Genomic DNA, 27705 nt, shown 5'->3' with positions numbered 1-27705 from the left:
GAGTCAATCTCTCTGATCCTTTCTTTTAGAACTGTATTTTTAAATTTTTTGTTCCTCTCCTCTCTGTAGGAACGGGAATCCAGTGGTCAAACATGTTCGACTCTGTGACGATAGACGATGACTTCTCCCTGGCCCAGGTGTTGGGCTTGCTGCTGTTTGACTCTGTCCTCTATGGCTTGGTGGCCTGGTATATGGAGGCAGTTTTTCCTGGAGAGTACGGAGTGCCTCTACCGTCTTACTTCTTTCTACTGGTATGCATCAAAGCTAAGCGGCTCACACTAGCACGCACACACACATTCACCAGGGATGTGACCAAAACTAGGTACATAAATGGGATGTAATTATGAACGGATAACACATTTAAAAGTGATACAAAGGTGTCAGATAATTTTGTCCCTCCTCACAGTGCCTTTAGTCTCTACAACAGTAGGTGCGTTTTCATGGACCCTAATATTCCACTTATAATCAGAGGTCCAATCAGAATAAAAATGCCTTGTGTAACCACCTCAATCAAAAGAGACTGGCCTGATCTGATCATATCTCCCTAGTAATGAATGAATACAATTCTTTATGTCTGTCTTTGCCCCATGGAGGGGTAACATTAGGTTACGACATAGCCGTTTCTATGCATCTCCCTCTGCTGACTTTGACAGAGAATTCTAAAAAAATATTTAGCGCTTTGCTAGAGATACATTCTTATGTGAGTGCTTTGATTACTAATTGTATTCTTTGATTTTGAAACAGCAGTCTTAATGTAACATTGTTGTGTCAGGCTGCAATGTGGAGTCGCTGGACATAACAATCGTCTGTCACTACAAGTAGCCTGCATATGAGACGTTTAGGAAACATCTGTGAATTGTAATGTCAACTAATAATCTGGCCCTAAATAATATCACAATGTTTCAGGGTGTTTTTGCGACAACGATGTTCTTGATGATATGACAAATTAGTAAAAAATATATTTTATTGTTAATTTAAGAAAATAGAACTGCAACAAAACATGTGACAGTTTGCCTTAAAAAAACAGGAGAAGTCATACTGTCTGATGTCTGTGTTCTTTATTTACTCAGTGTTGTGATTTCAGGAATATGGTTTATTTTATTGACATTTTAGATTTGATTTCAGTGAGATATTGAGTTTATATTGTGACTATGCTGTTTTAATTTGACTGTTGCTGCTCTAGAAACACCATTTAGTGATAAAATATTCAGTTTTTATTCCTGCTCTGAATTTATTCTGTCTTTTCAATAATTCTGTGTAAAATTTACAGCATTAGTTCCCTGAGAATCTCTTTCACATACGACTAAATCGACTAGTAACGACTGATTTGATTGAATCAATATCGGCTCAACTCGAATCAGAAATGGAGTTGAATCGGAACCTTGTGAATCGAAAGCTAATCCATTCAGGAAATTAGTGTCAATACCCAGCCCTATTTGTAGCTACAGAAAATAACTGGCTTACACTTTCGTTACTACTTACTTATTAATCGTATTACCAGGCTGAACCCCTTCATCTCCTTCTATACTTTACTTGTTGAATGAATTGAATTTTCTCAATAAACTTCTTCTGTTATATTTCTGGCAGATTAGATGCGTCACAGCCTGCAGAACCACTTTGCGCACATTGTAAAAGTTAGATCCTGATTAAATTCTTCAGGGCATGTAAATCCACATCTAATCTGATCTTTATTTAGCGCCCATGTAAACAGTTAAACCAGAATCTCTAATCAGAATGATTTCAATTGAGCTGAAGAAATATTGTCTGTGTATGTAACTGCAGCTAGTGATTCAAACTTAAAGCAAAAACAAAAAAAAAATAGGGAAGTTGTGTATCAACAAAATATCGCCGAGTCACTAGGTTGGTTATTGTAATATCCGTTCCCAGGAACAAACAATGAAAAGTATTTTCATGTTTCTGCTCTAATTTGCAGTAACACATACTGTGAGGTTGGATATTTAAGATCATCTAGAAATATACTCACATTTTCTTAAATATTGTCTGAGATTGGTTCAGTAACTTGCTGAAAAGCTATTTGCCTTTCAAAAGAGTTCTCACACACACTTGCTTATTTGCCTTAATAAGGAATATGATACATTATACTGACCAGGAATTGAACCCTGGTCTGACATGGCTTTCACACTGTAGTTTACAGACACATCATCATGTGAACAAATGCACTCACAGAGCCATCAGGTAGTTGCGAGGTCGAGGTCTCCTGTAAGAGAAAAATTGCCTTAGATTGAAGAAATTGCTGCACTCAGTGAAAGTGGCTCTGATATAGTGACAAACGGATGGGATTGAAAATGTGAGGACACAGTTTATCGGCCAGAGGAAGTCCTTGGGTTCAGGCGGCTAGAATAACAGGAAGCGTCTGAGTCTGTCCAGCCAACACAAATAAGGTTCATGTTTATATCAACTATGGATGATCACGAAATGACGTGCCTTTACACACACACACACACACACACACACACACACACACACACACACACAGCTCATGCTAACCCATTTTCCCAGTGGTCAGGAATTCAAGAGACTGCCAGCAGGGTGTGGGTTAGATGTTGACGCACTTCGGGTCCATTGTATGTGTGGGTGTGAGATGTGAAAATTGGAGGTTTGACTTTGGGTTTTAGGAAGTTCACCAGAGGGAGGTCTGGTCAGGAAACAATCCCCTCTGATGTAGAGTGTACGTGAGCAATGTTAATGTTGGGCCACTCTCTCTTTCTTGTGTTTTTATGAATGATCTTGCTTCTGTGCTTCCCTTGTTGCATCCTGTCATTACTTTGCTTCATTTAAAAACCATGGGAAATGCACACATACTGTATATATGATGCAATTTTTGACTTTTATTTTATGAAACAACTTCAATTAATACTAGATTTGTGAAGTACTGTTTTACACAGCTTTTTGGCTGAGGCCTGTTTTGCCCAACTCCACTTTCTGCCTCTATCAGTCCCTCACTTTCTCTCAAACCCCATATCTGTCTCATCCTCATCAGCCTTCATACTGGTGCAGCAGCCCCCGCATGGCTTTGGTGAATGAGAAGGAGGAAGAGGAAGATGCAGAAAAGGCTCTGAAAGGGGAGTTTATAGAGGAGGAACCAGCTGGATTAGTCTCCGGGATCAAGATTAAACACCTTGCTAAGGTGAGCAGCAAAACAGCGTACCTGAGGAACAGATTCCTTTTATTAAATTCCATAAGGTTTACACTACATACTGTGTATTATATGGACTGGTCTGGACAGACATGGATATAAACTGTAACAGCAGCTTCACTGGTTAACGGAGGCATACAACTGTGAGGCGGTAACTCTAGCTTGCTCAGGTAATGCATGTAAATGTTTTGGGTTTATCCGCTCAACAGGAATTCAAAGTGGGCAACAAGACTCGGCAGGCTGTGCGGGATCTTACGGTGAACATGTTTGAGGGACAGATCACGGTGCTGCTGGGACACAACGGTGCTGGGAAGACCACAACACTGTCCATGCTGACAGGTAACCAGCTGAAACAGAACAACGTACACACACACAGCTGAACATACTATATGGCACCTTTATAAATCCTCAACTGATTGCTTTTTGTGTGTGTTTGTAGGGCTGTTTCCTCCCACTAGTGGCAGGGCATATATCAACGGTTACGACATCTGTCAGGACATGGCTCTGATCCGCCGCAGTCTGGGACTCTGTCCTCAGCATGATGTACTGTTTGATAACCTTACTGTCAGAGAGCACCTGCTCTTCTACGCACAGGTACTCGCACAACATTGCACTTATACACCAAAACACACACACATACACTGAAGCTGAATCTTTGTCCTTGTCACATTAGTTTATTATTCTCCTGCCTGTTCATTGTTGATAGAGATGTTTTTAGCTTGTTCAGTCTCAAAACCTGCACACATAAAAATCAGGCGTTAGTCATTAGTCAGGCTAGGCGCTAAGTTAGGTTAGCTCCTGTATGTTTTGCCAGTGTGGGTCACAGAGTTGGTTAAAACTAGCAAATGTTCAGGGTTTTAATTTGAGTGTTAGCCAGCTAGCTTTAGGAAACTTCAGTAACATGAAGCCTGTGGCAAACCTTTGCTAGGTGATGTTAGCTTTTCTAACATCACATATTTAGCCAGCTATGACATAGTATAACAGTGCATATAGTAAACAAATCTTTCAAATACTGAGGAATTTCCATTTGGCTGAACATACAGTAGGGACTGCTCTACCTTGCTTCAAGAATATTTACTCCTGGCGCTGCAAAAATAAGGTCGAGAGAACCTTTTAAGATCGCAGCCATCCGGAAAACAGCCTTTTCTCCCCGTTGAGGTTGGGAAGAAGGTACCAGTTACACCAGGCCAGCACTGAGAGGCTCACAAAGAGCTACTACCCTCAGGCCAAAAGGATCCTAAATGAAGACAAAGCATAAGATGTGAGCGACTGTTGAGCTGTTTGGAAGTTTGAAGGGACAGCCCAGTGCTCATGGGAACACATTTGTTTATGTGAAGCAGAAATGCTCCCTCTTGACGACGCTTATCCGCTCGGGAATGCCGCTCTGTGTGCTTGTATCTTGTGCATGTACCTGGTTTTAATGTGTGCATGTTTTGAGACTTTAATTTATTGACATGTTTTTTAAATGATAATTTTAAAGTGTTTTGGTGCTCACTTTGTTTCCATATCATAAATACACTCCATGGCCATTTTATTAGGTACACCTGTACTGTCTAGTGTAATCCAGTACAACAGTTTTGCCATAAAATCTACTTTTACGAAGTTATAACAGCACGTTTTTGTTAAAAGTTTTACAAGAATTCAACTATGTGTTCATCATTGGTGTGTTTATCTGCTTGATATCCAGCTGAAGGGCTTCTCCAGAGAAAAGATTCCAGATGAGGTCGACCGGATCATCCGTATCCTGAACCTTGAGGACAAGCGACAGGCTCGCTCCAAGACCCTCTCTGGTGGCATGAAGAGAAAACTCTCTATCGGCATTGCCCTCATTGGAGACTCCAAGGTGATGAATTTCACGAGCATTATTCACTCTCATTCTTTTTGTCCCGTCCTTCCTCGACATAAACCCGGTCTCATCCCTTTATCATCAACTTTATCTGTCTCCAGGTGGTGATGTTAGATGAGCCCACATCCGGTATGGACCCATCAGCTCGACGTGCCACCTGGGACCTTCTGCAAGGGGAGAAGCGCGGTCGCACCATCCTCCTCACCACGCACTTTATGGACGAGGCCGACCTGCTCGGCGACCGCATCACAATCATGGCAGGAGGAGAGCTGCAGTGCTGCGGGTCACCGCTCTTCCTTAAGAACAAATATGGTCAGTGAAGAGTGGAAATAGCTGCAGTGTGATGTCACTTTCAGCTGCCAAATGTTGTGCTATATACAGCAGACCTTGGCAGCTAGGTTATTGTGATCTTTATGAATAGTGGGAATATACATGATTGCTACATTAATTATACATGCCTCCTCCTTTCCTCTGCTCACCAGGTGCTGGCTACCACATGGTGATAGTAAAGGACGCTCTTTGTAACGTGTCTGAGATCACCCGCCTTGTCCACATGTATGTTCCTAATGCCACACTCGAGAGCAGCGCAGGGGCTGAGCTCTCTTACATTCTGCCCAAAGAAAGCACCAGCAGGTGAGTCGCTCAGGTCTTTGTTCACATGTAGAATACTCACAATAACTCAGTGTGAAGTGGCCTGAAGGGTAGAGAGACCACCGACCAGAAATCACGCCCGCTGAACATATCGACTAATGATAACTTCTGTGAAAGGGGGCAATCTACACCAACAATGGGTACATGATTAGAATAAATGCAGGTTCTTTTCTTTGGCTCTATGCATCGAACTCACTTTTTATCATAAGAGCAATACAAAAAAAGGACTCTAAATTTGCTAATAATGTCGATCTTGGCCTTTCAGCTCTTCTTTCCCTTCAGGTTATTTCTTCCTGTACAACCATCTTTCCTGTTACCTTGTTTTATGTTCTTTTTATGTACTGAAAATCAATATTTTTGTCCCCACACATTGGAATTCCACCCCACAGAGACACTTACTGTTGTTTTATGATGAGATTTAAGGTAGACCGAAAGCCTCATTGACACAGAATGAGATTCAGCAGCTTTACTCTCATCGAGAGCTCATGTTGTAATATTGAGTTGTAGCATTTGTCCCTCTGTGAGGTAGTGTGCAGTGTGTTTCCCTGATGCACTTTGTGTTTGCTCTCAGGTTCGAGCTGCTGTTTGCTGAGCTGGAGATGAACAGAGAGGAGCTGGGCATCGCCAGCTACGGAGCTTCAGTAACAACCATGGAGGAGGTCTTCCTCAGGTAGGAGAAGCAAGACGGGTGAATGTGATTGTGTCTTCTTAATTTCATATCTGTAGGACGTGACTCAGGGTGTAGAAATCAAGCAGCAGTTGTGCAAATGTATTATTAGAAACCATTATAATGTACAAGAGGAGACATTTTAGAAAAATTGTTTTTTATTTTATACTTAGATTTTTTTTAAAAATGCCCGTTCTAGCAGCTCTGCAGTCACACATCTATTTTTGAATCCATGCCACTAACACACTGAGTCACATCCAAGTGTAAAAAGAAACAATTTTCACCCTTGTTTACATGCGAGCCAAGGCCATGGCTGATGTGCTCGCTGTTCTCCTTTGCTCACACATCTCAGTCCCAGCCGCCTGCTGCTCACTGAGCAGTTATTCCCGTTTCCCTGTGGACTCAATGTGTGTATCTGTGGCAACAAGAAGGAGAGCGCTTTTCACTGCAGACCGCTTACTCTGCATGCTACTTCAACTAGCACGAGTGTATGTCATTGTAATTGGCGCTGTCAAGAATGTTTGTCTCACGGGCCTCATTATTTACGAGTCGTGCCGAGAATCCATCAGTGTGTTCTAGCTATAAACATCAAACGTGACACCAAGAAAAGCTGCTGTTTCAACATTTGGTCATTTAACTTCCTTCTGGCGTTTGGTATTTCGCAGCCAAGTAAGATGCCTTGTCAGTTAGATAGTAACACTGCCACCATTCATTCTTTTTTGATGTCTTGATACCACTGTAATCATTAAAACTAAATTAAATACTGTATTATAGTCTCTTCTAATTTGAACCCTCTGATGATCAAACGTTTTTAAGATTAGCTTAGACATACAAATACTGTCAGCTTTAAAACATGTGTATTAACATCTATTTAAATCTTGTTTTCTTGGTTAGTTTATATTTTTGTCATTCAATTTCATGGGTAAGATTTGTAGAAAGGGTAGACTGGTGGACTTATAAGAAGATGTAACCAAGCTCACACTGACACTGCTGTAGATTTTGTTTTTTTTACCATATACATGCATTTTGGAGACGTTTGCTTTCTACAAACAAGAAAAAAACCTATTGTCCTGTTAGTTGCTTCATATTTAAGGCACCTTTTTGTTCCTGTTTTCAGTAAGTTGACAGATAACCACGGATTGATTTGTGTGTTCAGGGTGGGAAAGTTGGTGGATTCTAGTTTAGACATCCAGGCAATCCAGCTGCCAGCCCTGCAGTACCAACACGAGAGACGCTCCCATGACTGGACCACAGATGATGCCAGCAGCATCAGTGGCATGACTGACGTCACTGACTTCACAGACAGCGGCACGCTCATCTCAGAGGACTGCTCCAACATCAAGCTGAACACCGGGGTGAGATATGAGGAGGCCTACAAAATGCTGGTCATGTTTTCTGCATATGATTAATTTCGCTCACATTCCCCTTTTCTCTCCCATCAGGTGCGACTACACCTGCAACAGTTCTATGCCATGTTCCTGAAGAGGGCGCTGTACAGCTGGAGAAACTGGAAGGTGATGGTGGCTCAGTTCCTGGTCCCCTTGGTCTTCACCGTTGTGGCCTTAGTTGTGGCACGCACCTTTCCCAACCACCGGGAGGCTCCTCAGCTGAGGCTGGCACTCAGCCGCTACGGTCACACCAGGGTCCCCGTGGCTCTGCAGCCTGGGGTGGGTCCCCTGGCCTCTGCCCTGGCACGTACATACAGCTCACAGCTCTCTGCCCAGCTTGGCCAGCTTATCAACGTCACGGGTAAGCACAGTAAGAGACGGGGACTTTGCTTTGATGCCTAGCTGAGTACTTACTAACCACATGCTCCTTTTCTCCTGCTCCCCATCAGACTTCACTGATTACATCCTGACCCAGGCAGAGGAAGAGGGCGGCAGCTTTAATGAGCGCTGTGTGGTGGGCGCTGCTTTCCGTGGCAGCAGCAGCCAGTATGCTGAAGCAACAGCGTACTTCAACAACGAGGGCTACCATACACCCGCCACGGCCCTCATGATGGTGGACAATGCTCTGTTCAAACTTCTAGCTGGGCCGAATGCTTCCATCCAGACAGGCAACTACCCCATGCCGCGCAACCTGTCCGAGATCGCGCAGAGCCAGCTCACAGAGTGAGTAGAGAGACAGGAAAGAGACAAGACTTCTGACATGTTTTTTTTTTTTTTTTGGGCAAGCACAGTTAGAAGCAACACATTTTTTTTACACACCTTCTATCATATAGAAAGGCAAAGTTTTCTAAGGTTATCCAAGAGTTCCTGCTACATGACAAGAAAGATTAGATTTCCTATGAGTGTCAGTCAGTTCTGCTGCACTTTACTGGTGTGATTTATCACCACTTATCTGGGTTCCCATGAAAGTGTCTCTGAGGTCAAAGTGTAAATTGAAAATTTCTGGAGGTAAGAAAAACTCATGAAGGGATTTTTGATATGGATTTAAACCCCAGGTCTTTTGGCGCATTTTAGCCATTATGCTGAGAAGGAAAAGACTCATTTGTTGAGGTCTGCATCAGTTCTGATTTGAAATATAAATTACTCTGGAATCTTGTAAGCAAGCTGGCTTATAATTAAACAGGTGGAGATGTTGCATTTCCATCAATTTAAACATGCCAAGCCGCGTCTAAGATGGACCATCTCTGGAGTCAGACCAAAGCATGCCAGACCGCCTCCTAGTGGGTAGCAGTGATGTGTCGCCGACTGCAGCCAACCTCTGATGACCCCCTTCTCCCCTTGAAACATGCCTGTATTGCAAGACTCAATTGATGTCTGTGCAGGAGACCAGAGAGAAACATGTTTTTAAAAATCTCTCTGTGTTCAGTTCTCGGTTTGTTTTGCTTCTAACTGAATCTCTGCAGTTTGAAGTTTAGTGTCTCTCCTGATGTTTATGACTGGTGATGTCTTCGGATGTTTATACTTTAGATACCTGCTTTATTTTACTGTTTCAAGTTTGCTTTCAGCTGTATAGCAGAAGCAGAAACAGCCACAGTGACGTGTTAGATGAAGAGCTGCAGCTAACAGGCTCTAACTGCACCTCTGTAAATAGCTCACCTTCAACAAGTAAACTTTTTTAACGTGTCCTGCAGATTTTTTGCTGCAGTACCACAAGTGGCCACTGGGCAGAATTGGAAGTGAGGCTGAGCAGCAGTGTCGTATCCAGTTCTCTGATACATTCACGGTGGAGATTGAGAGAGCGGTCGTGTATTTCATGTCTGCTTCACTCCACAACTTTTTTCTTTGCCTTTCCTTTGCACTCTTTCTCTTCAACTTCCTCCATCTTCAAACTCTTTTCTCCTCTTTCTTTTCTCCGCTGACCTTCTCATTCTTTTCCCCCCATCTGCAGGGGCAAGACGGGCTTCGCCATCGCCATCAACCTCATGTACGGTATGGCCTCCCTGTCCAGCACATTTGCCCTGCTGCTCGTAACAGAGTCCTCTATCAAGTCCAAGCACGTGCAGCAAGTCAGCGGCGTCTACCTGTCGAACTTCTGGTTTTCTGCGCTGCTGTGGGACCTGGTCAACTTCCTGCTGCCCTGTCTGCTCATGCTGGTCAGTATGACATCTGATTATTTCTTGGGATAAATGCACTGAGACACAAGTTGGTGTAAAACTGATGAATACATTGTATCATGTTTTAACTCATTTTATGCTCCTAGGTGGTGTTTAAGGCATTCGGAGTCAAGGCTTTCATCGACAACAACCATCTGGTGGATGTGTTGTTGTTACTGCTGCTGTACGGCTGGGCTGTTGTGCCTCTCATGTACCTGCTCAGCTTCCTCTTCTCCACTGCTGCTACTGCCTACACGCGCCTCACCATCTTTAACATGATCTCTGGCACTGCAACCTTTCTGGCTGTCACCATCATGACCATCCCGGGTGAGAGGCGACACGTGGTTTCAGCACTTTAGGACATTCAGAGTGTCTATTGTACTACACGATACCTAGAGGATGCTGGTTATAAGATGTCCCCACCTTCTCAGACAGCTTAGGAACAATGTCAGAGTAGTCCAGAGATACTTTCTATTTTTGAAATAATGAATATATTTTGCTGTGGGCGGGATGGACAGCTTTGGCGGACTGGATGTTTCCCATTGACCGGCAGTTAGGGCTGGATAGGTAGCCAGTGAGGGATCGTGCTCTAGGTACTCCTACTGTTGATTGATGGGATAACTGCCACTGACTAGAAGGAATCGACAACAAAATCAGGACAAATATGAGGGACACTGTATTCAAAAATAAGAATACAAAAGAAATAAGTGTTGCCTTATCATCCCTGTTAATGTCCTCCTTATGAATTCCTTCTCCAGAGCTGAACCTGCAGCACCTGTCGCATTTACTGGATAAGGTGTTCCTCATCTTCCCAAACTATTGCCTGGGCATGTCCTTCAGCCAGTTCTACCAGAACTACGAATTCATCTCGTTCTGCAACTCCAGTCCAATCACCCGGACAGTGTGCGAAATCTTAAGTAAGTACTGCCTAAATGTGGCCTCAGAGAATGAAATAGAGGTGGCACACGGTGTTGTCTACCAACTGAATCTACCGTTTATTATGTGATGAATATATGATATAGGAGATATAAATATAAGGATTAGTCATAATGTGGGAGGCAGTATTACACATATTGAGATGACGGTGGCGGTTTATTTTTATAGTGACAATAATTACATGATTAATGATGATGTGTCCTGTAAATAAGGATCATTGCTTTCACCAAAGAATAAATAAAATGCATAATGCACCAGACACAATTTATCTAACCACTGTTTAAGCTGTAAATTGTATTTTAATAATCCCGGTTTAACCTTTTGTTTTATTGTTGTTTTAATCTAACTTCCTGTCTTATATCACCAAAAGAAAAACTAATTAAATATTGCGATTTCTTGTGAAAGCTTTGCACATTTCTGACCTTACTTGACTTGACATAACTGCATTTTCCTGATTCTAGACATCACGTACCAGGAAAACTACTTCTCAATGTCAGAACCTGGTGTCGGACGCTTCCTCGTGGCCTTCTCGGTGCAAGGTTTGGTCTTCATCGCTCTGCTGTTTGTCATCGAGCTGCAGTGTGTACGCACTCTCCGGCGACTCCTCGCCTCTCTGGGCAGAAGACGTAAACAGGTAGATCAACTGTGGGAGCAGTGACAAAATAGTCTTTTTCTGTGAGAATGGAAACTTTACCGTTTTATTAGAAGTCTCACAGCAGCCACAGCTTGAACTGCGCAGGAGGTCTCTCTGGGAAACTGTTATACAAGTATGGTTGAATATATTTTAAACTGTAGCCTGAGAGAGGTTATAAGTTGAAGATTACAATTTCCACAGGCTCTCTCTGCTATGTAATTGAACTAAACTTGCCGAATCTTGTCAAAGATGTAGATTATTTTTCGGTCAATCCCTATGAAATACTATTACACAGTAAACTCCTGCATTGTATTTCTATTATAGTCCGTTTTTAAGTGTTAAAACAAACTGTAAACATGTACCTTTGCTGCCAGACAACATATGAGGTCACTTGATGTCCCTTTTTACTGTGACATGGAGACACAATGTCGTACTTTTTTTCCCAGGATATTTTCAGTTTTATATTGTATTTAGTGTACCGAGTAGTTTCTAGTTTCATTCATAATGTTGACATGAGAGTTCTAAATCGACATTTTAATGCTGCACAGCTTTTTGTCTTTTTGTCTATTCACTCTGTTTAAACCCATCATTGCTGCACAGTTGCAGATAAAGATCAGGCCAATCCAAATGTCAGACTTTATTGAAAAAATGATTCAAAAATTTACAACATGTTATTATCTAACAAAATAACCTGCTTCAGACCATCTCTGTTGGCATTTACCTTCTCAAAAACACCTTCACTGCGGCCATGAAGCTGTTTGCTCTCCTGCTTGCCGCACACAAAGGAATCACTTGTGTTAACAGGACGGTCTAGCAGCAATCTAACAGCACCATAAATTACATTTAATCAGTAAAGAAAGTTGATTTAAAGACTTTGCAGGATTTTGCAAAACAAATAGGTGTAGACTTGTATAGAAGTAATCCTCTTATCACTTAAGACACACTGGAAGCTTCTTATTGTCTGTGTTTGGGACATTTATGGGCATTTTTTAGGGTGATGACCTCATAAAATACGATGACATTGTAAGCTTTATTCTAAACCCTCAATAGAAGCATCCAATATAAAATGACATTGAATACAGCCTTAACTGTAGCTGTGTGTGTGTGTGTGTCTCAGTTGCCTCTAATAGAGGATGCAGCACTGCTTCCAGAGGACAGGGATGTGGCTGAAGAGAGGAAGAGAGTCCTGGAGTGCCAGCCAGTCGTAGAGTCTATGGTTGGCAGCCCTCTCATACTGCAGGAGCTCAGCAAGGTGTGTAGCGCAGGAGGATTTTCCTTGTCTGAATGAGACAGACTGCCTCAGTATTGAAATATATGTGACTCCAGAGGTGTGTGTGTGTGTGTGAGATACAATAAGCTGGTAGAGACCCACTGTTATCTCTCCCTCTCAGGTGTACAGCAGCGGGCAGAATCTCCTGGCTGTTGACAGGTTGTCTCTAGCTGTCGGGAAAGGGGAGTGTTTCGGCCTCCTGGGCTTCAATGGAGCAGGAAAGACCACAACGTTTAAGATGCTGACAGGTGATGAGAGCGTTACCTCCGGGGATGCTTACATTGATGGATACAGCATCTTGAGGGATGTTAAGAAGGTAAGAGCAGAAGGACATTTCTATAAAGTCGAAGATGATTCGATGCCTCGCTGCTTTTAAAAGGCCAAGATCTGACAGAGGACATTTATCTCTGGGTCACAGGTGCAGCAGCGCATCGGTTACTGCCCTCAGTTTGATGCTGTGCTGGATCACATGACTGGAAGAGAAACTCTAAGTATGTACGCCAGGCTCAGAGGAATACCAGAGAGGTATGTGTCTGGTTGTGTGGAGAACGTCCTGAGGTCGCTGCTGCTGGAGCCTCACGCTGATAAACTGGTCCGCAGCTACAGGTAGGTGGACTGTTCTGAGCCATTACTTTTTCTGTTTTGTGAGTATTACTCTTTCTGCTGAGCATGTGTCTAAATGCCATGTCACTATCAACATATGCAGTGGCGGCAACAAGCGGAAGCTGAGTGCAGGCATGGCTCTGATTGGTGGGCCTCCTGTCATCTTCCTGGATGAGCCTTCGACTGGGATGGACCCTGTGGCGAGGAGGCTGCTATGGGACGCTGTTACACGCACAAGGGAGTCTGGAAAGGCCATAATCATCACTTCTCATAGGTGAGCTTTATAGTATGTGTGAGGTATCAGCAGACCTACTTCTGTTTCAGAATAAGAAGGATATATTCAGTGGTGGAAGGAGCAGTTAGATGCTTTACTTAAATAAGTGTATCAACACCCTGATGTTAAAATCAGGGATGCACTGATTCATCGGCTTAACATCGGTATCGACCGATACTCACATTGTTGACTGCCCTTAACCTATCGGCAAATAGATGACATTCATGGCAGTGCCTGTTGTTTGCAGTTTTCTGCTGGCTACATTTTGTGTCGATTATTTCCCTTCAGACTCAAACAACAGTAGCTAGCATACCCAGCTGCACACGTGGTTTATTTTCATGTCTGTTTTCAGCAAGCGACTGTTAAGCTCTGCATCTTACATCTTGAGTGACAAGAGAAAAAGCCTGAGTTGCGACAAGACAGATGAGCTTATCTTTGTAAAGAGGAACAGGCATTTTACTAATAGGCAGGCTGTGAGGTACTGATAATGTTTTTTTTTTCTTTTCTTTGTTAATATCCGGAAGAGGAGGTGCCCTGTTTCATGGACAAGCAACAATAAAACAGCAGAACTGGCATCGACTATCAGCCAAATTGTTAAACATTGGTATCAGTCATCATGTGATATATATGTTGAAATTAAACAAGAGTTTAAACTGGAGAAGTATCTGATGCATGAAAACCACAAGTACAGACAGGCTGTTTGTAATTTTAGAGTAAATAACACCAGAATTACTGAAGTTACTGGAATATATAAAGGGCTGGACAGTAACCGGAGGATCTGCAGCCTCTGTGATGATAATGTTGTGGGAGATAAGTATCTTATTTTTGTTTGACTGTCAGAATGTACGCTTAATGACTTACAGAGAAAGGTGTTTGCCAGAGTATTATTTTAACCGTCCATCTATGTTACTTTTTGGCCCAAAAGTAATTTATAAACTAGATGCTTTTTTTGAAGAATGTAGGGCTGCAACTAACGATTATTTTCATTGTGGACTAATCTGTTGATTATTTCTTCGAATAGTCAACTAATCATTTTATCGAAAAATGTGTTAAAATGTTGAAAAATGTCGGACTGTCTCTCCCACACCCCAAAATGATGTCATCTAATGTCTTGTTTCATACTCACGCCACTCACGTTTTAGTTCACCGACATGGGAGAGTGTGTAAAGCTGCCAGTATTTGAGCATAAGAAGCTGCAATAAGAGTATTTTGGGGTACTTTTAGAGTACTTTGCTATGAAAAATGACTCAAACCGATTAGTCGACTACTAAAATAGTCGATTATTTTAATAGTCGATTAGTCATCGATTAGTCAACTAATCATTGCAGCCCTAGCAGAATGTCCTACCTTTGTTTAAGTAACGTTGGTTGTACTTTAGCCACGTTGTGTGCCACTGTTTTGTTATTGTGTGTAATACCATGTGATATGATAGTGATTTAGATATATTTAGAGTATGTTAATCCAAAGATACTTTTGTACTTTTACTTAAGTAATATATTGAATGAATTTCACTTGCAGTGGAGTATTTTTACAGTGTGGTATAGTTACTTAAGTAAAGATCTGAATATATCTTTAAGTCAAGTCAAAGTCCATTATAGCCCGATATCACAAAGTGTGTCTCAAAGGGCTGCACATAGAATTAAACAATAATGAACAACATAAGCAAAACAAATATTCATAAAACAAATATTTGAATTATTTAAAAAAAACAAAAAAAAATTATATAAATCTCAAGGATACAGGTGAAAAAACACTCATCTACAAAAATGTGTAGCATCTTTAAAGAAGTTACACACCCCATGTAAAGCAGGAGAAGTGAGGATGCTTACGCCTTTAACCCGCCTCCCTGATGTGTTTCCTCACCAGTATGGAGGAGTGTGAGGCCCTGTGCACCAGGCTGGCAGTGATGGTCAACGGTCAGTTCAAGTGCCTCGGGAGCCCCCAACATCTGAAGAGCAAGTTTGGCAGTGGATACACCCTGCTGGCCAAAGTGCACATAGAGGCCGAGTTGGAGGACAGCGACCTGCAGCTTTTTAAAGACTTCATTGAAAGCACCTTCCCAGGTCAGACTCACACAGTCACACATTTACTACGATAACTATAAAGATAACTGGAAATAAATTAATTCACTCAAAGTAAACAAAATGTGTTCACTGCCACAGTAACCGTAAAAATAAACAAGACCATAACTGTGATTATGTTTTAAAATCTCTGATTGTAGCTTCAGCACGGCTGTCACTCTGCATTTGAATGAGCAGATAACCGTGTCAAAATGTATCTTTTTCTCTGCTGATTTTCAAGATGTTTGTGCTCTGCATCAAACAGTTCAGGGTGTTCTGCTGTTGATCTGAAACAGTAAATGAATAACAGCAAATCTAACCCTGTGAATTTTCTCCCACCACAGGAAGTCAACTAAAGGATGAGCACCAGGGAATGGTGCACTATCATTTGACTGACAAAACACTGACCTGGGCCCAGGTAACCGAACTTCACACAAATTCAGTACATCTCTGCAGTTGTGCTGTGTTAGGGCTCCCTCTAGTGGACAGAATGGTACACAGTAATGCATAAATACCTGAGCTACAAATTTACAGCTTCAAAAAAATGTTCAACCACAGAAGTTTAACATGTGGATGGCAAAACAGGGCAGTCTCTAAATTTAAAAAAAAAAGAGTAGATGTGAGTGTAAAAGTGATGTTTGTAGCTGTGTTTGCACAGGTTCAGATACAAAGTGTATTTATTTGTATTTTCAGTGTTCAAAAGATGCAGACTGTAGCTTTAATTGTGATCTTGGAAGCCTTGATTAACACCAGAGATTTAATTTGTTTGTTTTATTATTTAGTTTGCAGGGAGAGTGCACAATTAAAAGTAATTGCACCAGCATTAGCCAGCAGCTTATTTGCATCTGTTGTTCATGGCTCTGTCCAGCAGAGGCTTAGATGCAGCTGCTGGACAGAGCCATGATCTGTTTGGAGAGCAATAACAAGGAAAACAAACATCACATACTGTGTGTTTTCTAATCTGGGGGGAAGGATTTTAAATTGAAAGTTAAAACAACAAGGGTATGATGGGTTATAGGGTGATTTGCGGTGCCCTTCCCATTGACTCCACCAAAGTCTTGCTCCTTTAACACTGTTACTGTCGTCATGACTGGTCCTTCTTTTATACTTTCCTTGAGTCTCTATTAGTTACGAGTATGGAATTCCACTTCCTCATTACTTAAACCACAGAAAGCAGACTGATTAAAGGCTGTCTCTCTAAACTGCGGCACCCAGTCAGCCCTAGCAGATGCCCTTGTCCTACTGCCACTGTCGAGATAGGCCAGGCTTCCTCTAAGGGTGCTCTCACACCAGCCCTGTTTGGTTTGGTTCAATCAAACTCAAGTTCGTTTGCCCCCTAAGTGCGGTTTGTTTGGGGAGGTGTGAACACAGCAATCTCACTCAGGTGCGCACCAAAACAACCGGACCGGTCTCTGGTGCGGTTTGTTTGTGGTGAGAACGTGTTCCGACCTCGATCTGAACCAACTGCAGTCACATGACACATTGTTTAAGGGAAATTTAAGGGAGTCACACCTGCCTGTGACTAGGTGGTTTTGCAGTAAGAGAGATGAGGGGAAAAAGATCATAGTGTGTACAGATAGCTGTGCAGCAGTCGGAGACAACTGGTGTCTGATGCTCTTAAAATGATTCAGATTAAACTTAATGTCACTGATGGCCCTACTTACTTGTTTTTTGAAGTGTGTGTCAATTATAATGCCTGGATGTTTACCATGTGCTACATATGTGATGATGTCACCATTAATAAAAACGTCAGCAAACTGTTTTGCTTACATGAATGTCAGAGATCTGTCAGCTAGCCAGTCCGACAGCTTGCTCATTGACGCTGTCAGTTTGGCTGCAGCATGTTCTGTAGATCTTGTATCGGATGCATGACGCATGTTTTCTCTCTCCCTATGCTCCACTCCCACTCAGGTGTTTGGCACCTTGGAGGCAGCCAAAGAGAAATACCAGATTGAAGACTACTGCGTGAGCCAGATATCACTGGAACAGGTGTTCCTCAGCTTTGCCCAGTTCCAGCATTGCACAGAGAGTCGGAGGAAGTGAGAGGAGCGAGGAGTCCGTCCATCCATTGTCCATTTTCTCCAGTGGTGCGTGTGTGCGCGGGACCTGTGTGCACAGACTTGCCCCGATTACACAGCAGGTGTGTACACAGGCTGGAGCAGGTTTATCTCCAGCTCCGTTTTTACCTTCATCAACAACACACACACACACACACTGGGCCAGTCGCATCAACTTCAGCATTTCTACTACTGTACCACCTCAGTGTGTCTTCGTCGGGTCATTGATGCCGTTGTTATTGTCGTTGTTGTGTGACAAAGACGTCGGAGAATTAAGACGTGCTGGACGATGATACCAAGTCATGAACTCTCGAGTACTGCACCTTTTTAGTGAGGTCAAAGACACCACTCATTAGATACTACCACTACTCTGAACTGTGTGTGACAGGGTTTGTTTGTGTGTGTGCACTTATGCATTTTTTGTTATTTATGATTTGATTTGATTTCTTGATTATGTTTCCAAGACTTTGTGCTCTGTTTTTTTTCCGTGATCATCAATCATCACAAGAGAATGAACCACTCCATTTGATACCTGTATGAAATCATTGCACACCTTTGCGCCTTATCTAACCAATGAGGGTTGTTGTTTCTTTATATCGCTCTATACAAAATGCCTGGTTATCCTTAAGAGCCTCTTAATGTCGTTGCCAGATGTAAATAATGTGACGTGTTCATGGTACTACAAGAAAAACCACTTACTCGTTCAGGCCAGAGCAGAACATTTACTCATTTAAAGACTGTTTTGGGCACATTAACGAATGCATGTATACAATACGACTTACAGAGTGCATGATACTGGAAGAGCAGAGAGCTGCTAGTGTTTACTAGAAGGCCGTCCTTACTGAGGATTAATCCTCAGAGTACATTCAGTCCAATCTGTATATTTGATACACCTCTATTGTTCAGGTGTTTGTGAACCAATGTTTCGGTTTTCCTGCCAAACAGGTTACGGGAACAGCGCCCATTACAGTTTACTTGCGAGCTATTTTGGAAGAAATCATTGTGTGACGCAGATTATTTTTTGAATGTTGCGGTAAAACGGGAGGTCTTGGCTGCAAATTAAGTCGTATCAGACTGCATGTAAATGACTTAGACCTGAAAACAGCAAGACTGCAATGACCTGTGAGGTGTTTTTGTACATTTTGTTTCCCTTTTTTCTTGCAGCTATGCATTTCACATGGTACACCTGTGTGTGTGTGTGTGTGTGTGTGTGTGTGTGTGTGTGTGTGTGTGTGTGTGTGTGTGTGCGTGTGCGTGTGCGTGCACATGAGAGAGAGAGAGATGGGGGTGTAAAAAGAGTATGGCAACACGATTCCTGAATTCACCCACACCTTTCTAAGGCTACACCCACGCTAATGCATTTGTTTTAAAATGAATATCTATCGCTACGTTCGTTAGCGTGGATGTAGCCTACAGTCGTGTAATAGTCCTTAAATATTAAAACCAAGAGATTGTTATTGCGCTGTGGACAAACTGTACTACTGTGTCATCTTTAATGTCGAGCTGCTCCTTCAGGAAACGCCAGGAAATGCAATAACAAAGCCCAACAATGGTATAGATGATAAAAACGCATAAAATGGATGCCTTGTCCTGAGAAAGAATGATCAGCGCAATGTTTGTTCCTCTTTCATTTGGATGTGCTACTATGAAACCTCTTTTCAAAACGAGCCCGATTTATCGCTGTCTCAAAGCCTAGTTTGTGCTTTAAGAAAGTTGTAAACAGATTAATATATTCTGTGTGGATATTTCCCCCCCCAAAAAGATGAGAAATGTATCGTAGATCCTGCTTTTCATCCATGTTAGAGATCAATATTATAATCCGGGATCTATCAGAAATCGTACTAACTTTAAATGACATTCCTACTCTCAAGAAAATCACTCTGACTTCACAGAAGTGAGATGAATGTATTCACCGTCTTACACAAAAGCAAAAAGCACTCACGTTAATCAGCTTTACTAACCGCTTCATGTGATTCACAGAGCTTTCTTCATGTCACCACATGTGCGTGTGAGAAAGAAAGTAAGAGACTGACATTCCAGGAAGACACAGATATATGTGGCTTATTGGTCTTTAAAGGATTTGACCTCCTAATTTTGACTTTTGTTACATTTGTTTGTGTATTTGCACTTTTTTTTTCTCATTACATGTACGACTTGAATCAATTGCAATGTTAGATACGTAGTGAAAGGAGGAACGGAGAGGTTTGCGCTGCTGATGTTGGAAGGATTGAGTTATGCTGAAATGCAGTGTATCATATTAAAAAAAGGGAATTTACATCATTGTAATTGTGTACTGTACTGTACCATGAAACTGACATTGTCAACTGTATATGTATCGCTATTCTTTTTAAATTAAATAATGCTCTATGCAAATGGTAGCAAGTACCAGTGTCTCTTTTTTTCCAGCAAGTGACACTTCACACCTTTGTTGAGTCTATTTACATGGCTTACAAGCACTACATGGGAAAATATTTATATTATAACCCTTAAAAACATACCTTTTTTGGCCTTTGAGAGGCTACCTGTATTGAAAAAATACAAAAATATATTTCACATGATGCCACAGCTTGTCATGGAGACGGATTATCCAGGGTGGTGCTGAACTTATCCTTCATCCTCTGTCCAGTTCCAGCCCGACCACAAAGCTAGGACTATACAAGCCAGGAAGTCTTCGATAGTTAAGGCACCTTCCTCAACCTCAACAAAAGATTGAAGAGGTGTTGGAATACTGTTGCAGGCTGCTAAGTACGCCCTTGGATCGATGTTGCCTGGCCCACTAGCTTTGTTTATTCAAAGTCTGGAGGGCTGGGAGAGGGGGCCTTCACCAAACTACTTCCTATGTCCTCTCCCTACCCATCGTCACTCCGTTTCCATGTTCACACTTCAGGTCTGCCACATTAAGCGACATCTAAAACCAACTAGCAGGGAGCGTAAGTGGGTTATGAAACCCTCCAACAGGCTTACTGACCATGTGCAACGCTGTATTGAGTTCGTCACGGAAGACACTCCATACAAAAAAGTTCCATACGACCACCTTAACAAACACAAGCCTCTCAAACTACGATATACACTTAATATTGACATACAGGAGCTCGGATTTATAGAGGGAGCTCGGAGTAGAGCCGCTGTTCCTTTGCATCCAAAGGGGTCAGTTGAGGTAGTTCGGGCATCTGAGCAGGATGCCTCCTGGGCACCTCCCGTTGGGGGTGTTCCAGGCACGTCCCACTGATAGGAGGCCCCAGGGCAGACCCAGAACACACTGGAGGGATTAGATATCTCATCTGGCCTGGTAACGCCATGGGGTCGGTCCCCCAATTGTTTGGTCAGGTAGAAGGGGGGTCTGAGGGCATGCTTTTTCCCCATTTACAGCAGCTATATACGCTATCTATCTTTCAAGCCATTCGAGATAATGGGATGCCTAAACAAGACATCGTCCGCATAAAGTGAGATTTTATGCTGGGTTTCACCGACACTGAAACCCCCTGCAGTTTAATCTTGCCTCGCAGCCTGAGCTAAAGTTTTCACTGCAAGGGCACAAAGGGCGGGGCTAAGAGGGCAGCCTCGACACATTGAGGGGTGGATTTGGAAGCTGTTTGATCTTTAATTATTTGTGATGACTGAAGTCAAGGATTTGTTATTAACATCTAATGAGCTGTCCAGTCAGATGAGATGCCAGGAGTTCCCCATCATGCCGAGTCTATGGTGGAGGGTGCTTGGCACGAAAGCCTGTGGCTGCCTCACTCCTGTAACCTATTCTGTTATGCTTTGAATCTCAACCAAACAAGTTCTTCTCCTTTTGTTGTCAGGTCTGGCTCACCTGTGAGTCAGCGGAGCCCAGGAGGGCGGGTGGTAAACCTAGCCTTATAATTTAGATGCAAGGACATGTTCGGAGTGTAAACACCTTCTGTTAACTGCAAGGCTTAGTGAGAGCAGCGTCATCAACAGCCAGAGGAATGTCTGTTTTAGGGGACTTTATTTTCTTCCTTTTCTCCAATCCCACCACCTGGTTGGGGGTTGTTGTTCTCCTGCTCGTCCTCTATCTTGTTTCCAACAGTGTCACCTCCCAGGAGACGAGGAAGGGGCCTCCAGGGCCAAGGCCTCTTCCCCTGCTTGGCAACCTGTTGCAGCTTGATCTCAGCAGACCCTACAAAACCCTCTTTCAGGTAAGTTAAGCACTCCTATGCTAAAATAATCACATTTTGTAACAGCTGCAAGGATTCATTTGAATGTCCGTATACTGTCTCTGACACATTTGACTACTTTTTACATTTTTCTAGCTTTCAAAGAAACATGGGTCGGTGTTTTCAGTGTACCTTGGACCCAAAAAAGTGGTGGTCCTGGCTGGTTACAAGACAGTCAAAGAGGCTCTGGTCAGCTATGCAGAAGAGTTTGGAGACAGAGAAATCCTCCCGATTTTTTATGATATGAATCTTGGTCATGGTAAGGCCTATCTTTACTAAATCTTTAATAAACGGTTTGTTTGCATATCAGCACAAAATCATGACCAAGGCACCTGTGTAATATTGTGATTTTTACAACTATTACCAACGAAATAAAAAAACAAGATGTAATCATGCTGAGGGCAACTGGCTCTCAAAATAAAAACTTTTTGCAACTGTTGGCTCTGTTTCTATGGAAACACATGGGTTCTGACTTATAACTGGAAAAGAATCAGTCACATCAGTAGACTTCTATATGTAATGAAATTACTCCAGAAAGTAGGTCTAACCATAGTAACGACCTAGCAACAGACCCTAGTCCCTGTTGAGTCCGCTAACCAACATAAGCTTAAAGGATAACTTTGGCATTTTCAACCTGGACCCTATTTCCCTGTTTAAACTGATCAAAGGGGCAGATGTGAACAGCAATTTTTTAAATTGATCCAGTATTGAGAGAGCCGGCAGCAACCTGCAGCCACAGAATGAGCTGCAATTGAAGCACACATGGGGCAACTGAACATCGTCACTGTGGTTCTTTTTGACACAGAGTGGCTCAGATTGTTATTATAAGTGTCTGAAGTGTCACTTGATTTGTTATTGCCTCATTAAGTAGAAGTCTTTTTCTGAAACATCAGGAGATGTGTGTGTGTGAGATTTGGAGAGAGTATAATGACCAGAGTAGTTTGTAGAAAATGTATTTCAGTGTTGTCTAAAAGATTTTCAATATCATGAATGTTTATCTGCCTGATTGAAACGTGTCTCAGGCCTTTGAATTCTACCGCTGCCATTATTTGTGATGGAGTACATGTATGAAATGTGGATGAAGAGAGGAAAAAAAAGGCAGTGGAGGTTTTTATTTCACTCTTTTTCATATTAAAACTATCCTCTTTACTGCAGTAACACCACAAATGTCCCAACTGTAGGAATATGAGATGATTATTTTATTAGACAAGACCATGTATAGGGGGTCATACAATAACTAACACTACCATTGTCATTCATAGCCAGTAGGTATCTCCTTGATGTATGGGAAGAACAAATGTAGGCATAAAATCTAATAAAAATATATTACAGGTTGTGTAGAGTCGTTAAAAAAAGGTACATTTAAGGCCTCTGAGGGGCAAACGGGGAGAACTTGTTCAGACGCGTCTTCTGGGCAACAACAATAAACCAATGTCCAATTCATCCGGCTGATGAAAATAGGTAATCAGTCTATAGACTTGTTCTAATCAGTGCTGAATCAGTTGATATTGTGCACCTCCTAATGGTTTATTGATTGTTTTTGCCGTTTTCTAGCAATGCTTTCATGCGTAACCCTATGCAATGTGAACATAATAGCATTAGCCTACCTCCTCTCACCTGCAGCAGGTAAATTCACTCTTGGAACCAGTGACAGACTCAGGATGTTTGAAGGGCAGGGGCGAAAAGGAAAAAAGGGTACCTACTGCATGACATGGGGACAAGAGGGCAGCCAAAAGGGCACCTTCGCTTGTTTTCATCCAATAGGGCACATCGTCTTGTTTTGATCACTCAAGAGGGAAGCCAAAAGGGCACATCCTCTCGTTTATGTTAATCAAGAGGGCAGCCCTGACCTCCCCCTGAGTCCATCAGTGCTCAGAACAGCCCCACTGAGCACCAACTGGAATTTCAACAGTTGATTTCTACTTGAAAACTGGTTGATATTCGGCCTGAACATCTAAGACCTCTTTTCACTTTCTTTTCAACCAGCTAAAATGAGGTCACATCATCAACAAGTCAAAATTACAAGAAAATTTAATTTCAGATCTTTACGTAAAACATGATTTGCGTTTACTGCTGTAATGCGCATGCGCAATTAGTTTGCCGTTACAGCTTAGACGAGTTCAAATGTACAGACGTCTTGCGGCTCACCGGGACTGTTGGACCGAGGAAAAGGAGCTGACGAAATAAAGGCGACTCTTCACGCTACCTTCATACTTTGTAAGTGCCTGTGCTACTGCATTTCAATAAAGCAAAACAGAAATCAGCGTTATTAGTTTTATTTTATGCCGCTCACGATGCGGGCTAGGTTGCTGTTGTGCCAAGCTAGCTTGTTGTTAGCATGCTAGCTAATAGTTGTCATTTTGGAGCCTAAGAAATCACATCCATATTTCTCAGTTGAAATGCAAAATTGTAAGTCCTGGTGGTATATGGTCTAAACATAACAGGCCAATTCACGTCTTCAAATAGTCGGTGAAAAAACTTTCACTTTTGCACCATTTCTGAATACCTTCTAAACCTCACAATGCTCACTGTAATAAAAAACTGTAAACGTGGTATGTGTATAGCAGCATACAGGTTACATACTTAGTCATATTCACACATTAACAACTTCCACTTAAAAGATAAAGAAGACCATGTGACATATACTACAATACAGTTGTATTTATTAAGCAACAATTCATGAAAAATGCTATTTTAAATACAATGAAATAGACAAATACATAATTGATGCAGGGTCCCTCTGGTTTGTCCCTCTGGCTGTAGGAAGAAGTTTGATATGGTGGAAACCTGTAATGTTGCTGTATGACAAACGTTTTGTTTCCACATCACTTTGCTGTAATATTATTTACTCCCTCTCATGTCCAGTCCCCCCTGACAGCTACAGCTACAAGCTAGCATGCTAACACCAAGCTAGCTTGGCACGACAGCAGCCTAGCACGCATCGTGAGCGGCACAAAATAAAACAAAATAAAAATAATGCTACTTTCTAACTTGCTTTATTGAAATTCAGTAGCACAGGTACTTATTAGTATGTATGAAGACTCGTGTTTATTTTGCCAGCTCCTTCCACTTGGTCCGAGAGTCCGGTGAGTCCATGGGTGAGCCGCAAAATGTCTGTACATTTGAACTAGTCCACGCTTGCGCATGCGCATTACAGCAGTAATCACAAATTGTGTTATTTTACATGAATGGTGACGAATGTACAGATCACTGGGAATAACCAGTTTTTAGGTGGCTTTTTGCCAATCAGCTTTTCAGGTCATTTAAATAAAGAAAAAAATATGTTTCAGATATAATAGTTTAAAGAAATGTTGCTTCCAGTGTGTGTATATTTACATATAAGGCTATCTAGTATTTTCAGGATTGTTTTTTTGCAGATATTAGCCCATATAAATGAATACATATAGAGCATGTGTGTGTCCAGTATGTATGAAAGCAACAGCAGCAGCAGCCTCATCTTCCTCCAACCATTGAATAAATTCCATCGTATAGACCAAAATTAACAAGAAATCCATCCATTTTCTTTTGGTTATGTTATGGCATAATTTAACTTAGCAAATCTGAGTACAGTATCAAATATATACAGGACTTATGCAGGTTAAATTTAACTTTGTCACGTTTATTAACAGGAATTCTGTTTGCAAATGGAGAATCATGGAAAGAGATGAGACGCTTTGCCCTCACCACCCTGAGAGACTTTGGGATGGGCAAACGAATGGCTGAACATAAAATCCTGGAGGAATGCCACCATCTGATCCAAATGTTTGAAAAGCATAAAGGTATGTGGTGTTTACGTGACAACACATGACAGGACGTTCTGATATACAAAAAGGAAATTTTAAGGAAGTCTATTATTTACGATATTTTTGTAGCCAGCGTACGTCACTTGTTTGTTAGTACAAAACTGTATTTGTCATTGTGTACTTTAGTCCTAATGATTTTGTTATTTCTCACTGCCTGTTTACAGGGAAACCATTTAATACAGCATGCCTGGTGAATTATGCAACATCCAATATCATTTGCAATATTGTGTATGGAAGCAGGTTTGAATATGATGATCCTCAATTCACAAACATGGTGACGCGAGCCAACGAAAACATACGTGTTGTGGGCTCTGCAGAAATCCAGGTGGGCTTCGTATAAAATTGCTGCTGTTTAAAGATTACACACAATCTGTAGTAACTGACAAATTATCTATGACAAAATTAAGTAGCAGTGTCTAAGATTTTGGGGGATTTAGTGGTATCTAGTGGTGACGATTGCAGATTGTAACCAGTTGAAACTTCTCCCAGTTAAGCCCCGTTTCCACCAAACACTTTCAATAGGGTACCTTTGGAACCAAAAGTAACCCTTCAGATATGGTACCCAGACCCTAGAGTTTCCACCATAAACAGTACTCTTAAATGTGGGCGGGGTTGTTGTCACTCACTGCTCCATCCAGCACTCACTGTATTTCCTCATTACTGGTGACACACATGGAAGTCTGCACCTACTTTACCGCCCACAGAACGAGGCTGCACGCCAACAGAACAAATAAAACAGGCTGCAGTGAGAGTCTCTCTCCATGGGATATTTAAAAATAGCGAGTCCTTCTAAGGCAAGCGCAGGGGCTTTGTGTTGTCATAGCCCACAGGAAAGACACTTAGCGGCGCCTTTTTTTTCTCTCTGAGTGAGGATTAGAATACATGCAGTTCTCATAACCTGGTTAAATTAATATATGTTTTTAAATGACTGAAAATCCACACATTACTAAAAGTGTATGTCATCCAAGGGAGACAATGAAAACTAGTTGTCATCCTGAAATTTAAGGTGTGTTGATGGATTTACATTGTCAGCTCATGCATTGAGTAACATTACAAGTAGACTTTCCACCTTAAAAGTCACCGGCAGTCGGCCCAGTGGATTAAGTTATTTTTTCTCAGACTCCAGCTGCTGCAAGAGGCAGCAAGACATCCTTTCATTTTATAGTTACAGTCTAATAAAACTCTGCACAGTATGAGCAGTGGTTACATGAGCCTCAAAACCAGCCACAACTCAGCCCTGAGCAGAGTGACCGTCCGCTATTGACCAATCAACAGACTGCAGTGTTCACAGCTCCACTTTTTAGTACCAGATCTGTGTGCTAGGTACCCCAACAGTTGGTTCCATTGGTACCATCCACAACTTTTCACAGTGGAAACAGAAAAAAGCATACAGAACTGATTGCACCAAACTGACTGTTTCGTTGCAGCTTTACAACATGTTTCCCAGGCTGGTCAGTTGGGTAAAAAGCCGACAGCTGGTATTAAAAAATACTGAGACAACTGTAAGAGAAGTCAAAGATTTATTCAAGAGTCTGAAAGAGACACTGAACCCTCACATCTGCAGGGGACTTGTGGACTGTTTTCTGATACGGAAGCAGAAAGAAGAGGTGAGACGACATCCTTTGTGTTTTTCATCAGACATAAAGACCAGTAAAGTTGCACGTCTGTTTTTTAATATGTGGTTGTTCTTTCTGTCAGGACTCCTCTGTTACAAACACTCACTACCATGAGAAGAACATGTTGTATACAGTGACTAACCTGTTTTCTGCTGGTACTGATACCACAGCAACGACACTGAGATGGGCTCTGCTGCTTATGGCTAAATATCCACATATACAAGGTAAGGAGGACGGAGATGAGGCTTGTGGATCTTTCCTGTCAGCAATAGCAGTTTAACAAAATATGAAGCTGTGCAGACATTGAGCGTGGTGATGGTGTCTTTTTTAACATTCTAAGTCTTTTTTACTTTTTATTTCCACAAATTGTTTTTTGTAGTGACTTTTCATACTCGTTCCAGGATATATA

At 41.9% G+C, this 27705-nt stretch overlaps 2 protein-coding genes across 2 annotated transcripts in view; both read left to right on the top strand.

Moving 5' to 3' along the window:
* abca3b (ATP-binding cassette, sub-family A (ABC1), member 3b) overlaps positions 1-20081 on the top strand; it is a 38230-nt gene extending 18149 nt beyond the window's left edge. The window contains exons 10-31 of the mRNA XM_050069548.1: positions 70-251; positions 3002-3148; positions 3367-3496; positions 3597-3751; positions 4845-5000; positions 5105-5315; positions 5486-5636; positions 6226-6324; positions 7478-7676; positions 7764-8070; positions 8159-8432; positions 9658-9862; positions 9970-10189; positions 10621-10779; positions 11260-11432; positions 12550-12684; positions 12824-13018; positions 13121-13308; positions 13409-13579; positions 15446-15642; positions 15984-16057; positions 17551-20081. Coding sequence (XP_049925505.1) covers positions 70-251; positions 3002-3148; positions 3367-3496; positions 3597-3751; positions 4845-5000; positions 5105-5315; positions 5486-5636; positions 6226-6324; positions 7478-7676; positions 7764-8070; positions 8159-8432; positions 9658-9862; positions 9970-10189; positions 10621-10779; positions 11260-11432; positions 12550-12684; positions 12824-13018; positions 13121-13308; positions 13409-13579; positions 15446-15642; positions 15984-16057; positions 17551-17682 — 3860 coding nt within the window. The 3' untranslated portion in view covers positions 17683-20081. The remainder of the gene's footprint in view (positions 1-69; positions 252-3001; positions 3149-3366; positions 3497-3596; positions 3752-4844; positions 5001-5104; positions 5316-5485; positions 5637-6225; positions 6325-7477; positions 7677-7763; positions 8071-8158; positions 8433-9657; positions 9863-9969; positions 10190-10620; positions 10780-11259; positions 11433-12549; positions 12685-12823; positions 13019-13120; positions 13309-13408; positions 13580-15445; positions 15643-15983; positions 16058-17550) is intronic.
* A 1436-nt stretch (positions 20082-21517) lies between these two features.
* LOC126405686 (cytochrome P450 2K1-like) overlaps positions 21518-27705 on the top strand; it is a 20584-nt gene continuing 14396 nt past the window's right edge. Inside the window, exons 1-5 of the mRNA XM_050069550.1 lie at positions 21518-21859; positions 21974-22136; positions 25507-25656; positions 25845-26005; positions 27108-27287. Of these exons, the coding sequence (XP_049925507.1) occupies positions 21650-21859; positions 21974-22136; positions 25507-25656; positions 25845-26005; positions 27108-27287 (864 nt within the window). The 5' untranslated portion in view covers positions 21518-21649. The remainder of the gene's footprint in view (positions 21860-21973; positions 22137-25506; positions 25657-25844; positions 26006-27107; positions 27288-27705) is intronic.

Source organism: Epinephelus moara, chromosome 18, assembly GCF_006386435.1.
Source record: "Epinephelus moara isolate mb chromosome 18, YSFRI_EMoa_1.0, whole genome shotgun sequence".
Classification (NCBI taxonomy): Eukaryota; Metazoa; Chordata; class Actinopteri; order Perciformes; family Serranidae; genus Epinephelus; species Epinephelus moara.
The sequence above is the reverse complement of the archived record's forward strand: the minus strand, read 5'-3'. Positions and strand labels throughout refer to the sequence as shown.